The sequence below is a fragment of the Cinclus cinclus genome, chromosome 5 (genome assembly GCF_963662255.1).
Source record: "Cinclus cinclus chromosome 5, bCinCin1.1, whole genome shotgun sequence".
NCBI lineage: Eukaryota > Metazoa > Chordata > Aves > Passeriformes > Cinclidae > Cinclus > Cinclus cinclus.
In genome coordinates this window covers 8565638-8583918 of record NC_085050.1, presented here as the reverse complement: position 1 = coordinate 8583918, position 18281 = coordinate 8565638, and the positions used below count along the sequence as shown (strand labels likewise).

General features: G+C 38.4%; 1 protein-coding gene across 2 annotated transcripts in view; it reads left to right on the top strand.

Moving 5' to 3' along the window:
• Positions 1-18281, top strand: part of ZFYVE28 (zinc finger FYVE-type containing 28) — a 59651-nt gene that overhangs the window by 14224 nt on the left and 27146 nt on the right. For both annotated transcript variants that reach the window (XM_062493328.1, XM_062493327.1), the window contains exons 6-7: positions 3705-5069; positions 16357-16461. In XM_062493328.1, coding sequence (XP_062349312.1) covers positions 3705-5069; positions 16357-16461 — 1470 coding nt within the window. The remainder of the gene's footprint in view (positions 1-3704; positions 5070-16356; positions 16462-18281) is intronic.

The following is an 18281-nucleotide window of genomic DNA, read 5'->3' as shown; positions in this document are numbered from 1 at the left end:
CTGTGGATCAAACATTTGTCATCTTCAAAAAATGACTGGTGTCATTGAATCTAGGGAATTTTTAACCAGAGAAGTGAAGATAATTACCTGAACCTCTTTAAGAATAAGCTGTATTTGTTAATAGCAAAACTTCCAGTGTTTGGATTAGGAAAATGAGCATATAATCCCTTTGAATTTAAAGCAGGATTATTTCTCTACTGAAATTATAGGGCTTGTAGACTACTATGTGTGTAATTCAACTGGTTATTTTATTCTTCCAAGGCTGTGTGGATCTGACTCATCTAAAAAGACATGAGGACTGTCAGCTGATTTCACTGGTGGTTGTTGTTACTGTTTTTTTTAAACCAGGCTTTATTTACTATCCTCAAAACTGCGTACAATTGCTCTTAAATTTTGAAGTGCTGTTATTGGTAGACATAGAGTTCATTACTCAAGTCCATGGAGCTAGCCAGTGTAAAGTAAATATGTGTTCCCAGCACTGAATTTACAGTGAATGTGTGAAACCTGTCTTGGATAGGTGTGAGCAGCCAGGCTCTCTGAGCCTTTGGAAAGGAAGCTGAGTAGCTCAGGACACCCAGACATTCAATAATCCTGGGTGCTACCATGTGGTGTTCTGAAGGCTGAATAAAACCCCAGAATACATTCTGGAAGTCCAAAGATTCCATCTTGGATTTTCCCTGGGCCCAGTGTATAATTCTGAGTTATGCTGATAGGCTTGGATGGAAAGCAAATGACTTTGAATGTTGCTGGTATAGTCTCTGTCTGTAGAAGTTGCTCATTCTTTTCTTGTTCAGAGGTGTGTGTGTGACTGTGGTGTATGGACAAGTGTAGCTGATGTTTAAGCAGTTTTCTGTTGGTCAGTTCCTGACACACAGTTTTTAAGCCATGCAAGAAAAGCTCACTATTGATTGCTGAACACAAGGATGCTGCCTTGGTTCAGAAATTCCTGGCTGCTGGCAGCCAGTAGGATGCACTCACAGGGATCACTGTGTATCTCTCCTGTGCTTATGCTCTTCCTTTGGATCCATGAGGAGCCAGGATTCTATACTTGATGGACCCTGGCCCAACCCAGAAGTTTCCTATGTCTTTAATATCTTTATATATATGAGGGACAAGCTTAAGCCCTTCACTGTTAACAGTTGTGTGCTTGCTCTTGTTTGTTGTGTTTTAAAATGAAAGCCCCCACTGCTTTTAAAATCTCATATTAATTTGTTTATGCTTATAAAATTCTACATCGATGTTTCTGTAAACACTAACAAAATTGAAATTCATAATACAAAGCCTTGTGGCAGCAGTTATTCTATGTTTTTATTCATCCTATTGGTGTAGTTATTTCAAAGAGTAAACTGTGATAATACTACTGTTTTTATGTTGACCTTAAAACTTAGGCCATTCTCAGTTTGTTTTTAGGGTGATGTTCAAGTGCTTAATCTCGTACAGACACTGGTTAAATACAAGATCTGAGTAATAATAAGGTGGTATCATTACATATTGTGTAAACAAAAGAAATTAGTGTATAGCTATTTAAAATGTTTTAGTGTGCCAAATAGCAATACTGGTGTATAGCTTATTGGGCAGTTGGGTCTAACAAAGATTGCCCATTTTCCTTTCTTACTTATTTATGACTGAAAAAAATGGCCAAACTCTGGATTTGAAGACGCCTATGGAATGATTCTAGGAAATTCTGACTTCATTCGGTTACAGAGTGCAGAAAGGGAGGATAAAATAGTGTGATTATTCCTATAAGTGGTACTTCTGGAGGCTTAGAACTTTTTTCAGGGTCATATTACTCAGATAAAGCAAGATTTTAAAAAAAAATATTGTGTGGAATGTACGTAGCCATAATTTTTTTCTTTACTTAAGAATGCTTATCTAAACTGTTGGCATTTTCAGACTGTAGGTAGCTGATGTACAGGTCAGATAGTAGTGATGTAGTTTTTGAGCTATTTGAAAAACTGGTAGTACTTGCAAAAATTTTTGGTCTTTGAGTTAACAAGTTAAGAATCTAAACCATTGACTCGAAATCAAGATATGAGATGTGTTGAATGTTTCTTTGGCATTTTTGGCCTCTTTTTTACAACAAAGGCTCTCCTTAAAGGGAAGTCTTTTAATACATACATATTACTATGCCAGCTGTATGTCACCTGCTTACAAATAATTCCTAAACACACAGGGAATAATGGATTCCTAACTTCTGTTGAACAGGTCTTGCTTTTCCCATCCATTCATTTATGCTAAAATACACTTAATGATCTTTGAAAATGGTGGCAGCAGTTCTTGACAGAGGATATTTGTATATGCAACTTCTAATTGAGAAGGATAGTGTAAATCAAATTCAGAACTAAAATTACGTGCTGCTGTGTCTATGGGATTTTTTTAAGATATCAAGCGCTTAATAACACTTTGTTTTCAGGTCCCAGTAGTCCTAAACTGCAGTACTGAGGACACTTGGTAACACTGGATGCATGTCTATAGAAAACAGTTTACTGAATTGCTCAGTGTTTGCTTGTAGACCTGCCTTGTTCTTAACATCATGCAGGAGCTTTACTCCTTAATGACCCAGTGTTGTGGCTTAACCCCAGCTGACAGCTCAGCTCCACGCAACCAACTTGCTTATCCCTCCAGTGGGTTTGGGGAGAGAAGCAGAAGAGTAGAAGGCAGACAAGTCATGGGTTGAGATAATGACAGTTTAATGGGGAACAAGCAAAGCAGAACAAGGAATAAATTCAGCACTTCCCCAGGCAGGTGCTCAGCCATCCCCAGGACAGCCAGGTTCTGTGACACTAACAGTGACTTGGGAAGACAAGTGCCACCACTCCAAACAACCCCCCTTCCTCCTTCCCCCAGCTTTATATACTGAGCATGATGTCATACGTGTGGTATGGAATATCCTTGGGTCCTTTGGGGTCAGCTGCCCCAGCTGTGTCCCCTCCCAGCTCCTTGTGCACCCCCAGGCTCCTCGCTGCTGGGGTGGGGTGAGGAGCAGAAAAGGCCTTGGCTGTGTGTGAGTGCTGCTCAGCAATAACAAAAACACCCCTGGTTTATCAACACTCTTCCCAGCACAAATCCAAAACACAGCCCTATAGCAGCCACTGTGCAGAAAATGAAGTTTATGCCAGTCAAAACCAGAAGACTGAGTTCAGTGTTTGAGGCAGGAGAGAGACAACTTCCTGTTTCAGTGATCCAGCTTCCAGATACCAGAGTTGCATAACCAGTATTATTATTCTATTGACTTCTTCTATTTGACAGTATAATGCTGTGCAACTTCTGCAGTACTCTTCTGCAGAATAATTTTCTCAATCAACTTGAAGGCTGGAAAATTAGTTTGCTAATAGAAGTCAAGTTTATGAATTAAAAAAGTAAAATGATAAAATAAACCTAATTGTGGGTGACATTTTCACTCTAAGTGATGGGGAGGGGAAAAGTTACGTTTTTGTGTGTGTTTTGGTTTATTTTGAGGCTTCACTGCAAGCATGTATATAATTTTATGCCCTCTATTTGCATGAGTAATCTCAAATTCAGGCATCAGTAGTCACATGCTCTGGATATGAATGCCAAATGCACCTTGAATTACACAGTCAAAAGTATTCTGTGCCATCAAGTTCTGGATTTCTGCACTAACAGTAAAAGCTTTTTCAAAATCTGTAACATCAATGCCTCATGATTATAAATGACAAGTGATGTGTGTATTTCTTCATTTTCAGGGATCTCCTTCAGACACTGACTGAGGATGAACTGCACACACTGGAACGTAACCTGTGCATCTCTCAAGATGTAGATTTTCCTGTCAGAGCAGACCCTGAAGTTCCCTCTGTCATTGCACCAGGCATAAGTGCAACTCTGCCTTCTAAGGAACTTTCAGCAAAAGCTGAGAACACAGAGGCTGAGCTGGCTTGTTCCATGCAGTATGATGAGCAGGAGCTGGAGCAGCTGAACAGGATGGTACACAGAGTTGGCGATGAAATGTCTTCTCTGCTTTCCCCTCCAAGCATCTGTCAGTCTCCAGCTCACAGACCTAGCCTAAGAAATAGTTCTAGCACAGAAGCTTCACCAACAAGACACCATCTTGACAACTTAACTGATGAAGAGGACAGAGTGTTTTTTATGGATGACCTAGATGGAGCAGGAGAAGCTCTGGCTGGGTTGGATTCAGTAAGTGATACTTTTGCTTGGGTGAATAACCCTTGCCACGATGCAAAACAGAACCTGCAATACAGAGATGCTTTGCTTTATGAGAATGGCCATCAGACAGAGGAAACTTTGCTTTTAAAAGATGCTGAAAGCGACTTAAGCAATAATAACAATGTTGAAGATGGAAAGCAGATGTCTGGCATTTCAGTTCCAAATTCATGCAGCTGTCTAGAAGGCCCAGACTCACAGTTATACCTCAATGGCTGGGATGCGTATGCCGACGATGCAGAAACAGCAGAAGTGATAGCGCACAGGACAGGGGGAATGAAAATATCTGCTACTGTAATATTCAATCCTAAATCTCCTTCTAGCTCAGAATCCCCAGTAACTACCCCAGAAGCAGCTATTAGCTGTGTTCCTGGATCTGCTAATCCATTAGCAAATGAGGAGGAGGATGAATCCCATAAACTCAGTATAGCTGCCACAAACTGTCTAATTAATTCCTGTGTGTGTTGTGGCAGCTGTGAAGACAGCAGGGAGGACGGTGTTGAAGGTTTAAAGACTAAACATTCTGCAGGAGGTGTTGTAAATGCTTCATACACATTAGTAAAGTCTAAGGAAATGGACCATGTAGATAACTTGGACAATTCAGTCCCTGAGCAGGAAACATTAAAACCTGAAACTTCTGCTTTGTTAGCAGAAAGAGACTTTGGCAGTGAAGAGCAAAAACTGCCAATCTCCTCTAAGTGCCTGGCACATTCCTCAGGTTCACAGGTAGGAGCAGAAAGTGACTCCCAGGGAGAAGCAGAAAGCATCTCAAATCAGCAGAAGAAGTGGGAGAAGAGAAAACAACTGTGTGATAAAAAAATGGACTACAGTGAAGATGCTAGTAGTGAAAGGACAGCAAAGGAAGATGTAAAGTCAAGATCTAGTTCAAGGTAAGAGCAACTTGATGTCTTGGTAGTAATTTGCACGTGTATAAATTCTTGTATCCTTGTACTGCAGTGATTGGTGTATAGTTAATATTGATTTTAAGGACAATAGAATGTTGCAGGATTAAGGAATTTATCCATATATTTTTTTAAATGGCTTTTTATTGGACATCAGCTTTTCTGCAAAAGATTTGGACATCATCTGAATTTTAATGATCCAGTGTCTCTGTATCATTGAAATCAATGTTACATTACCTGGCTAATGTATCCAAGGGGACATTGCTGCTAAATGGTACCTGGGTCATTACTTCCATTATACTCTGCTGTTTTATAGAAGTGTGTCTGGCAAATACTAAAAAGTTAAGTTTTGCATCAGTACATGGGAATATGTTATCTAAACACATTTTATCTTGGCTTCATTTGAGAGAAAGGGGTTGATGTGACCAAGTTTCCTGTGGGCACAGGTGTGTCTGTGAAAATGTGTGTGCGCTGAACAAAGTGCAGAAGTCACTCTGAAGGCCTGCTGGACCATTTCAGCCAGAGCTGATAGAAGACTAGAGATCATGGATTAAGAGTCTGCATATTTAATTACAATAAGGAACTTGATAATGGGGAGATAACATCATAATACGTGTAATAAAGAAAATTCCATGGTTCAGCTCAACTTTGATTAGACACTGGGGATCTTACACAGATCAGTAGAAAACCAGACTTGGTTTTGGTTTACTCTTCAGAGGATAACCTGTTTTGTAGTGAGTCCTCAGTTTCCCTGAAGTATTAATATCATGAAGCAGAGGCAAGACATGAGAGATAAGTTACCTTTTTTTTCTCCTGTATTTCTGTGACAGCTGGCTTTCTTTGTGTGTGTGATGCAGGATCTCTCATTTTGTTGTTTGTAGAGGTGGGGATAACACAGTGGAGGTAGCTTGAACCACAAAGCATAACCACAATATGAATGCTACAGAAATAAGTGTACCAACTGAATGATGAAATATTTTACTGGTAGTGGAAATAGAATCGTGAGTTCTTTGGCCCTGGGCCTAATTGCTTTTACAGGCTAAATGCAACTTAGCATGCAGAAAGCTCTACTTGTCTTTCTCATCATTCTGGAGATTTGCTATCTTAGGCTTGCAAGTATGATCCTAGTCAAGGCCTTACAACAGGGTTTCTAAGTGGACTTCATTTTAAGATGTAATTCACAAATCCCTTTGACATTCCATGATTTTGCAACACTTCAAGTGGAATGTTACATGCAAGTAATCACTGTGTTTAATCAGTTTCCTCATAAATTATACAAAATTCAGACTATTTGTTTACCAGTTTTTGTCTTTGGTAGGATATTAAATGAATTTTTGAGAATAGGTCTGAAAAATATAATGAACTTTTATATTTATATATATGTATGTAAGCTACTATTTCAGCTTCCCATGTTTTGTGAATGTAGTAACTTCTCCACTGACTTGTCCAGCATCTGTTAATATTCTTTAAAAATTTTAGCTGAGAATTGTCCTTTTATAGTTCTGTTAAGTCTGTCTTTCCATTTGCTTTTGTTTGCTCCTGATTCCTGTCTGGTCTTTCCTGCCTGTTGTGATTTTTGTAGACTTAAGTCACATTTTGTCAGTGTGGTTACTTTTTCAGATGAGATAAGTCAGAGTCTACTTGATCAGAAGTTGTCCATATCTTTAATCATGCTTTTTCTCTTGCCCTAAACGATTTTCAATTATATGAATTCCTTTTAGCAGTAAATTAATCAGAACTGCATTTGCTCAAGATACGAGCAAACTTTTAAGTTGTTTTTCAGTTGTTTTCAGTATTTGACATGGAATTACTAAGTGGTGTGCTGAGGTTCTTTTAGAAGTTTTCTGCTAAAGCCCCAAGATGTTGCTTATGATCTCAGAGGCTGTTGTTCTCTATCTGATGCTAAAAGTGTTCTCCATGTGTTTACCAGTTAAGTCTTGACATTTTATTATCTGTTTTTCAGACTTTATGATCCTGGGCAGTTGTGCAGTCAGTTCTGGTTCTTACCCTGAATAATTTTGCATTGGTAGTAACCTGTCAGAGCTCATTGCTCTCCCTGTTTTTGCAGGTCATACACAAAAGCAAAGCTCCCAGGGTGCTGAAGAACCTCAGCCATGACAAACCACCCCTTTGAGAAGTGATTGTTTAACAGCTTGTCCTAGTTTTTGATTAAGAATTATCTATCTTTTTTGGGCCACTCCCTCTTATGCTATGGCTCCTTAGTTTCCTTAGAAGCCTTTAGTGAGGTATTTTGACAGAACCTGTTTGAAAATCCAGAAGCTTGACAGATAATTCAGCATTCTTCACAAGCTTCTTGACCCCTTCACAGAGCTCCCAAGAAGTTCCCTCTGCAGAAGTCACCTTACTTCTTTCCAGACAGATCTTCCTATTGTTGTCGACTTATTTTAGGTTTGGATACATTTTAAGTTGCTTGGTATGATCACCAGGCTCACAGAGCTATAGCTGTTTGAATCCCTGTGGAGTCTTTTTTTATTTTTAAGGATGGCAACCTTAATAATTCATCTTGTTCATTCTTGAGTTCTGAAACTCTTGGGTGAATGTTTTTGAATATTTTCTTAACAAGTTAGTGGGATTTGTCTGTTTCCACCATAACCTTTTACAAATATACTTTGTTGATTACTTCTAATTGGCTGTATTAAGTTTTGAGACTATAGTACATCTGTTATTAATTGCCAGGTATTCCACCTTTGCAGCAGTAGGGATGGAGGTACTCTGTTACTAGATTCTTGCTGCTTTATCTGGAAGCATTCTGATACCAACTCCTTAGGTATATTCTGTGAAAGATGGAGATGCTGGGGTTCTCCTGAGTTAAAAATATGGATATATCCTATTTTTTCCTTATATGTACATGTATAAAATTTGGGTCTTGCCTCTGAATCACTAGTCATGTTATCAGCAAAAGAGAGAATTCAGTTACAAAACAGAACTTGGTGGACCTTTCCTTACTCATGCTGCCTGGGCAATGACTAATTGCTGCTTTTTGATGGTATTTTTAAATTGGAAGATCACATTAGGCTTCTGTGACTGCTCTCTATTACATGCTTGTGAATGCCAACTTAACCATAGGGGAAATGTTGGAGACAGTAGATTATTTTCAGAATGATGGACCCATTAGCTAGAACAATAAGCAATCTCATACACATGGAGTAGCTGCAGGATAGACTCATTCATCAAGTTGATAAATGTATTTACTTTCTAGTTACTGTAAGTCACCAAGTAGAAGAAAATTTTCTTTTCTGAATAAAGCAGCTCTCAAATCTGTATGTTGTGACACAAACTGTTTGTTTTAGGAAGTCAGTCATCTTACTACACAGTACTACATTATAGGTATAATCTCTGTGATTCAGATGGGTTTACCATAATAATCCTTGTATCTGAAATAGCTGCTTTTCAGGCTTCTCTGTCTAGCCTCAAACTTCAGTGGAGTTTAAAATACAGATTAAACACTCTTCTACTAAAAATTTCATAGAATCATAGAATGGTTTGTGTTGGAAGGGACTTTAAAGATCATCTTGTTCCAAACCCCTGCCATGGGCAGGGTCACCTCCCACTAGACCATATTGCTCAAAGTCCCATCCAGTCTGTCCTTGAAAACTTTGAGGAATGGGACCTTTGCAGATTCTCTGGGCAACCTGTGCCAGGGCCTCACCACCCTCACAGTAATTAATTAATTTCTGCATAATCAAAACCTACCATCCTTCAGTTTGAAGCCATCCCTCCTCATCCTGTCACTACCTGCTCCTGTAAAAAGTCTGTCTCCATCCTTCTTGTGGACTCTCTTCTGGTACCGGTTGACCACAGTTAGGTTACCCTGAAGCCTTCTCTTATCCAGGCTGAACAATCCCAGTTCTTTCAGCCTTTCCTCAGAAGAAAGGTGCTCCATCCATCCCTCTGATTGTCTTGGTGCTGTCTCTGGACTTGCTCCAACAGTTCCATGTCCTTCCTGTGATGGGTCCCAGAGCTGAATGCAGCTCTGCAGGTGGGGTCTCACCAAAGCAGGGCAGAGGGGCAGATTCCCCTCCCTCACCTGCTGCCCACGGGGCTCTGGATGATCCCAGGACAGGGAGGTTTCTGGGCTGGAGTGCCCATGGCTGGCTCGTGTCCAGCCTCTCACCCACAGCACCCCCAGGTCCTTCTTGGAGCTGCTCTGGTTCTGTTCATCCCCAGCCTATGTTGGTACTGGGAGCTGCCCTGACCCAGCTGCAGCACCAGCTCTTGGTCTTGTTGCAGCTTGTTGCTTGGTGTCATCAGCAAATCTTCTGAGAGTGCACTCAGTCCCTTCATCTGTCATTAATGAAGACATTAAGTACCTCTGGTCCCAGTAGGCACCCGGAGGGACACTGCTTGTCACTGACTTTCATCAGGATTTGAGCCATTGACTACTGCCCTCTGGATCTGACCATGAAGCCTATTTCTTATCCATATAACAGTCCAGGCATTGGATCCATCTCTCTCCACTCTACATACAAGGATGTTTTGGGAGACTGTGTGAAAGGCTTTAGAGAAGTGCAGCTAAATGACATCCCATAGCCCTCCCCTTGTCTGCTGATGGAGTCACACAGAAGACACTATCACTGGGTACTGACAGGTCTCTACTACTTGGCTTTTAAAGTCATAGCTGATGATAAGTCTTTCTTTTTTATTTGCTTGTATCTCAAAGATATAAAACACCAACAGCACGAGAGTCTTGGGCAGCAGTGATAATGCAATACAAATATGAGAAAAGCACTAGCAAAAATGCAGTATCTGATTTGGTGAAGGGACAAGGTGATAAATGAAGGCTGTCATGTAGCAAAACAAACTGTTGAAGGGGGAAAGACATGTAAGAATAGAAGAGAAAATCATAAAACTAGGAAGAAAACACCATTTGGTGTTTTGGGGTAAAAAAGGATGTAAGTTAACCCCAAAACCAAGCTTTAACTCTGCATCTAGTATTCTTCGTTTTTTAACAGAAGCAAACTATACAGATTTTTTTTATGTCAGTTTAAACATAAAATTCTACCTGCTCTTTCACAGAAGAAAGAAAACTACAAAGAGGGAAAATAATTTTCTTTTGTGTTTTGTAAATACTTCTTTCTGTTCTTTCCAGTGCTGATGAGTCCATGTCAACCTGATAATGCTTTATGAAGTGTGGCAACTTGTTTGATATTGTCATAAAATGCTGGTGTTTTCATGTTTCAGTCTGAAGTACCTGGTTCTGTTGCATGTTTATCTACATACTGACCTCAAAACAGTTCTGATTTTAAAAAGGGATTATTAAGTGCAGTTTCTCACTTTTCCACTGTGCATGTATTTAAAATGTCTAGGTTAAGTTTTACAATTTTTTTTTTTTTTTTTGCATTTTCCTTGATCTGTTTGAATGTATTCTTGATGAAGCACTTTGCAGTGCACCTGAGAGTTGGCAGAAGGAGCTGCAGTTGGAAGGCAGAAGGACCTGCAAGCTCTGGCTGTGTCCATTGCCTGTTGGATGCTGGCACTGTTTGTGTTTACTTTTGGGGGCTAAAATATAGAATATTTTGCCATATGCTTTTGCCGTGTAAGGAGGGAGAATGAGGAGTCCTTGCAAAAGCATGTTTTGCTGTTTATTAATCTATATAGCAACTCTAGAATAAGAGGAATAATTTATACTTTAGCTTGGTATTCAAGTTGTCTCTTTTCTTAGTTCTGTAATTCTTTAACCCTAAATTGTATATATTGTACAATATTTATGTGTTACAGTAGTCTATATTGAAATATATTAAAATTTCATATCCTCAGACAATTAGAATATTTGTGTGAAAAACTGAACACCTGTTTTAGACAGTTGGCTTCTAATTTTGATTTTTTTTTTGGCCTGTACTTTATTTTGTTCACTCCTTAGCAACATGTAATGTGTGCACATTTTCAGTACAGCAACTTTAAGATAAATCATTCCACCTTTATAAATGCATGGAAAAGAGCCATTCAGCCATTTGTATTTTGGGTTTGGCTAACATTTGCTAAAATACACAAAGCCAAATTCACACCAAGTACCTTTCTAGCTTGTCTGAGTTTCTAGCTTTTCTACCAGTATTCTTTTATCAAAACTAGATTAATGGATATTGAAATGCAAATTAATTTGATTAAATGTCTTAAATTCATGCTTTTCTATAATATTCCCATCACAGTAAGATTTAAGAAAATAGTGTAATTTTTTGCATGAAAATGTTGCTTTTTCTATGAAAAAATAATGGACAGCTGTGCAAGTTAATGTAAATAAAAATGTTTATTGTCTTGTACAGATTAGTCTTTTAACTAGCTGTTCAGGAGAAAGAATAATTCTCATCAGCAAAAAAAGCAAATACTACTTGATTGGGGATCAAACATCAGCCTTTTAACTGCAAAACTTCACTTAAGCAATCCTTTATCTGGCTGTTGATTGAAGGTCTTTGCTTCCCTTCTAGTATTCTGTTTATTGCCTTTGTGCAACTAGCTGAATTCAGATTCAGTATAAATTATTTTTTTTAGTCCCTACTCCTCTTCTTTTTAACAATGCAAGTCTCAAGTTTGAAATGGCAGTGTTTTCCCTTGCCTGTTGAGCACTGATTTTGTGTAGTATCCTATAACACAGCTGCCATTATGAAGCTTTAGTGTCACTGTTTTATACCTGCTTCCCTTTCACTCGGTTCAAATATCAATTAAAGAAGCAGTGAACCACATTAGCTTTCAATGTAGGGATTCCTGAAATAACAGGTTAAAAAGTTTTAAAAGATAATTTTTGAATGGATTTGGTGTGACACATGAGGCTTTAAAGTCAGCCCTCATGTAGTGAGCCAGTCAAACAATACTTGTGCCAATTAACTATTGTAACGTGAAAAGTAATTATATTCAATTAGTAGCACTCATGAAGAAACCACCTCCTGAAATAGTTTTAATTAAATGTAAGAGGCTAGAAACATGTTCCAGTAGAAAAAAACATAGGTAAAATAAAGGTGGCTTTCAGTTTGTTTCTTCTTTTTAGAATAGTTACACAAAGTGGCCAGCAATGGTTCATTGGTTCAGTCTGCCAGTATTCCATGAAAAGAGGCAGCCCTATCACCCCATGTCACTTTGCTCCATGTCCTCAGATCTTTATTCTGTCATTTTATCGGAAGTGCTGAAGAATTATGTTTTGATGAGCTGAGTAGTGTTAGAATGTAATTTTTAAAACAGCACTGTAGGCGTTTAAGACCTACAAAGGAAAGAAACTTTTGCCACCTTCCCCAGTTGAAACAGTCCTATGAATCCCAATCCAAAACAACATTACTGCAAATGGGCATGACATGGTGAAGCTCAGGTCACTGTGGGCTGATGTGGGAAGGAAGAGTTTGCAGCTCTCAGCTGCAGAATGTGGCTTTATACACGGATTTTATCTTTTTATTGTGCTAATGAATGTGCTGAGCCATCATCAGTTGATAATGGGAATCTTGAGATGAGAAAAACAGGTAAATTCACCTCTCCAGCACCTTAGAAAAGGGGAGAGGATCTTCAGGCAGACATTAATAAGAAGAAAACTACCGTTATCCTGAGACTATGTGTACTGAGAGGGAAAGCAGTGAGTATATTAGAGTCCTTATTTGTTGCTTGTGGGGTTTTTTTTGTGGTTTTGCTGGTTTTTTTTAAAAAAACTAGTTAGTATAACAGTTAAAAAGAATGTAATGAAGTTACCATTATTGGACTCCCGTTTCTTGGCACTAAATAAAGAAAGATCTTATGTGAAGAGGTACAGCCTGAATATGAATCAGTAGTAAGCACTGTGTATCATAAATACTGTTTCCAGTACAATAATTCAGTGTATTTGGCTACACACAGATGAGAAAAATGCTTGTGTTGTAATTGCCTGAACTACACATAGTTTATTACAGCAAACAAATGTCTGTGAGTGTGGTTTGTGTTAAGTGTGCTCAAGCACTTTGCATTGTCCAATGATGTCTGATTGGATGGATATCTAACCCTGAAGTCAGCAGATTGTTCAGCATGGTCAGCTTTGTGCCCCAAGAGAAAGATGGAGGAGTGGAAAATGAAGGCATTTATATAAAGCAGTTCAGAATGGCAAGCAGTGTTAAGACAAGGCTTTAAAACAGATGAGATGGTGGAACTGGTGAGAAGGAGTTGTGCTGATAGGAACTGGTATGGAGTGAGAGAAGATTGAAAGGAGAGGCAAAGAAGTGTGGAGAGAAGGTGATGTGAGGCTTATTGTCTGTTCAGAAGACATCTGTGAAAGTGAAAGTAAAGATAGCATTGAGATAGTTGATAATGCCCGCTGACTGTGGGCCATTATGCTCACTGGGTTTCCTTATCATGAAGGTCTTCATTGTTTTGCCTTCTTTCTCTAACTGTCCATTCCACATAGTTAGCTGATGATAAAAAGTGATTTAATGTCTTGGGACAATGTGGCAATAAATATCTGCTCTTAGCAGAAAGGTGGTGGTTGTTTTGGTTTATGTTTTAGCCTAGAGCATTTGACTCCCCAAAAACGTGTGTGAACTTTTGAGTTCTTATGAAAAACATAAGCCCTTTGGGCTCTGTGTTAGAGCTTAAAATCTTAAATTCTTTTTTTTTAAAAAAGAAAAAAGACAACTACAACCTAAGATAATTGAATTTAGGTGCTTAAATGCTGGTAGCTGAAATACTTTGGACTGCAAATATATCAGGCAGAGCTTCACAGAAGGCATTAAAGGACAGCAAACCTGACATCTTTCAGAAAAATTATTACTACCCAGATCGGCTGGCAGAATTGTTATGCAGGAAAAATCTGGAAATGGTGGGGAGGTGAAAGCATAAAAGAAGATGCTGAGTTTGCTACTTTCTTGTTTCCTGGTTCTGCTATTCAAATACTAGTTTATTCTGAACAGAAGAGTGTTGTGCTTCACTTGTAAGAAGAAGCAATGATGTATTTGCTGTAAGACAATGAGTTAACAAAATTCCATGGTAAATGCAAGAGCAGTTTAACACGGTTCCGATGGCAAGGCACACTTCAGTATTTAATGCACAGAGGACAGGGTCAAACAAAGCTGCCAGGGAGACCATGCCCTTTCATTGAGTCTTGAGGTTCAGAGAGGAGTGTGGCTGCAGCTGGATCCAGACTTAGTCCCAGATGTGATCAATGGTTTATGTCTAAAGGATTTTTTATGTATGTGCAGTCAATCTTTTTATCACTTAGCTAATATTTCAACATTTCAGCACCCTTATTCCCAATTCACTTACTCAGTATCTGGTGTGATAAGGATTCACTCAGCCTTGAGGAGTAATCATGAGAGGCATCCCTACAGGGGAGATCCTGGCATGCAGCCTGCTGCCACACAAGAGAGCTCAACAGGCCCTGGACTGTCCACTGTTTTTGGGCTGAGTGACTTATAGCCATGTTTGCATACCCATTGTACTTTGATTGGTGTGTGCTCAAGCAGCCCTCAGCTGCTGTGCAAGATTTATGGCCCTTGAGTACTCTGGTGTTGCCTGTCTCCCCAGAGCCCAATTTGGGTACAGACTTTCAGAGTGCCATTTCTGGCTTTTGCTTAAAAAGAAAAGGGGGGCCAACAGACTACCACACCTGTCTAATCATGTTGTGAAATTGTGTGCTAATGGTTTTTTTTAATATCATTTAGCTGCTGTAAAACAGATAGTAAAATTACATTTTTAGTAGCGTGACCATATTGTAGGATTGGATGGGTAAAGGTGATGAGCTATAAAAGAGTAAGCCTTTGTTTAAATGCATATATCTCTTCATAATGAGCAGAATTAGCAAGGGAAATTACATAAAACGAATGAAAGTTAAATAGATTTTTGTTCAAGTCTGATAAAATTATTTTCCGGTTGTGAAGTCTCTCCTTTCAACTAAAGCATGGTACACTTGGGATTTATTTTCAAATTGGCAGTCAGAAATGAGAAACATGAAGGGATACATTTTCCAAGTGATTAGTGGGAGGTATGCAAACAAATCCTATTATTTCTTAGTGGGATTAGAGCACGTACCTTTCATGCACTGCTTTGAAGAATTCCCCTTAAGCTTTCTTCCAGACTTCTGGCTGAAAAAATAGCTGTAATAATAAATTTGGTAGAAGAAAAGAGTTTGGAACATAACTGGCTTGCATATATCTGAAAAGCGAAAGAACTTAAAAAAAATCTACTAATAATTGTGGAGAAGTAGGGTATAATAACCCTGACCTATATAACTACCTCTCTTTTAACTGGAGATATTTCTTAGGTTTCTCTTTGCATTGTCTGAAGATTTCTGTTGACTGAACATTTGAGTTCAGCTGGCTTAAATTAATCTTCTGCACTGCCTAGAGCCAATACAACTTTGATATTTCTGCTCAAGATTACATATTTTCTTATCTCATATAATTTAATTTTTTCTCAGCTTGTGGAATTTCCAGTAGCTGAGCAGTGAATTGTTACTCAAACAAAAAATTGGTCTTCACAAGATAGTTTTATAAGTGCTTATGAAACTACTTTTACTCCTCTAATTCTAGTTTATGTTGACAATATGATGTAAGATCTGAAATGATGTGTTATTTAGAGGCTTTTAATTAGTCCAGGGATTCCAGAGACAAGTTGTCTACCATTCATTTAAATTAGTCATATCCTTTTCCTAACTAGTTAGTGGATTTCTACTAATGAAGTGTCAGTGGTTTGCCATGGGACTGCTCCTTCCTAGATCTCTGTTGGCTCAAAGCATGAAATTTGAGGTACATACATGGCACTTACAGGGACTGAGCAAACTTAGGGGCAGGTGTATTATCTTCAGCTTCATCACCAAAGTGTCAACTTTGTGTTTTCTAACAAACCTTTTCCTTCCAATGAGGAGCAAATGTAGGCCAAACTTGTCACAATATTCAGAATTTTTTGAAGCATATGGATTACTGTGCCTTGGACTGAAACCCAAGATGACTTTATCAACTCTCAGTTTTGTTATGTCTTCAGTTTAAGGTTATACCACACTTAGCAACATGGGCATGCTATTCCCTCTATCTCCAATGAAAATGTAAGACTTGCAGGTATTTCCTAAATTTTCTAACTGTATGGCATGAATTAAATTGAAGATTGTTTTAAGATGTGTGCCCAATGACTTTGCTGAATTGCCTGTCTTTTTGGGAAGATAACAGAATAGGTTTGTATCATCTTTTGGAGAGCAAAATAATGCAACTGCCAGTTTATTCTTATTTCTGTATAACCCATGACAAGCCATGACGTAGCACAGTGCTGTTTTGCCTTTGCTCGCTTCAGCAGTTCACTTTGTTTCCGTATGTTTTTTCAGTTCTCAGGATGGCTTACGTGATTCCCCCCTCAGCTCCATCTCCAGCAGTGACTATGAGAGTGTTTCTGTCACTACATGTAGTCTCTCCAGCATATACGCTCTGAGGTAATAACATCACTTTGCAGTCAGATTTGACGAATGGTATTGAGTTATGCTTGGTTAAAAATTCTCGTTGAATTAATCAAGTGACAGCAACACTTCTGAGTATTCTTCCTTTTGAACAGCAGGTGCTTTTTGTTTTGTTTTGTTTTTTTTTTAACCTGCCAGCTTTCTTCAGTGCTGTGAGAAATGTGAGGCAACTGTTTATGGAAAAGTTTTTAATGCATGCAGAAATCACTTTCATATGTCCATGATATTGCTTTTATTTATCCATATAGCATTTAGGAGACACTTCAGGTTGTAGCTTGACAAGTTACAGATGTTTTCTCAGCTAGAAAACATGTTTTTTCCATTCTTCCTTAGCTTTCTAGAAAACACATTTTTCCATTTTGTTTTGCATTGTAAAATAAAAGATGTTCCAGTTAACAGTTTAACTTACGCTCTGTTTCTGGCCAACACTGGTAAGAATATTGTGAAGAACTGCTTCTGCCTTCACAGAATATTCTGAATTGGAAGGGCCCCAAAGGGGTTGTGGAGTTCAGTTCATAAGTGGATGGCCCATACAGGGATTGAAACCATGACTTTGGTGTTACTAACAATACTAATTTATATTCTCATCCTCTGAAACTGCATGCGAGTTAATTAACTTTAATTGTACTCAAAGCACTTAATGAGAGTAGTAGAGGAATTAAGGTTAGGGCAGAAAAATGTAACTAAAACATAAAAATTAGATCTTTGCATTTTTCACTGTCTGCATAATATACATGTATATGTACACTGTATGCAGTAATACTTATGCTCTGGTACAGACAGATTGAAATACCATTATTTCAGCTGAGGTAGATCATCCTCCACTGCTTCTTGCCTTTTCTTTTTCACCTATTTTTCTCTCCCCAGAACTTCATTTGAACTTCTGATTTTCAAATTTTGTCTAGGTTTGGGGATAAAAAGAGGAGATAAAATGGCTTTTCTTATAGTGATAGATGCAATACTACAAATAACAATTTTTAGCATGTACCTGTCTTCAAGTTCAAGTTTTTAGAGTTTTGTATTTTTAAAATAAGGGCAGAAAGATGCAGCAAAAACTGTTTTTCATTGTTTTAATTTTGAAATACTTTTCCTTTTGACTGTTCTTCAAACAAAACCCAGTTCACCTGCATGCAGCAGTTGCCATGTTCCAAGTACTGTATACATTGAAGACTGTTTCACACAGGGCTGTGTGAATGGATGGTAGATGTAGCCTCAGTGACTCTTCAGGAATAACTGGAGCAGTGAGAATAAGTCTTGATTAGATGCATCACCTCTTTTGAAGGCCTTACTGCTCTGGTTTTGCACATTAGTACTGCATTTGTCACTGTATAGGTAGTTAGGTGAAAGAAAGTTTGATTTATAAGGCAGTATTTTTACATGTGCCTTTGTGCTCTTGTCCTCTGAAATACAGCATTGCATCATCCTGGGTGGCTTGATGAAATCTAAGTTGCCTGTTTTTCTGCATCTGATTACCAGAGATGTAGCTATTGTAGTTTGTGGTCCAGTAAAACAAACCAGGAAAGTGCCTGCTTGACTATAATGACAGAAGTTTGCCCTGGTGAAATACTTAGTTTAGAAACAGCTGCAACTTCTTTTAATGACTCATTTTGATGAAATAAAAGACGGAAAAAAAAAACCCTTAAGTCTAAGTGCTTCACAGTAGTATGCTCCTAGATCTTTGTGCATAGAAATGTAATATTCAGTGCATCTATTTGTATAATTGTTTAGAATATGTTATTTTTAGGTGCTCCTCTGTTCTCTCTCTAGAGAGTTTTATTTGGCCATTAAACAGCTTC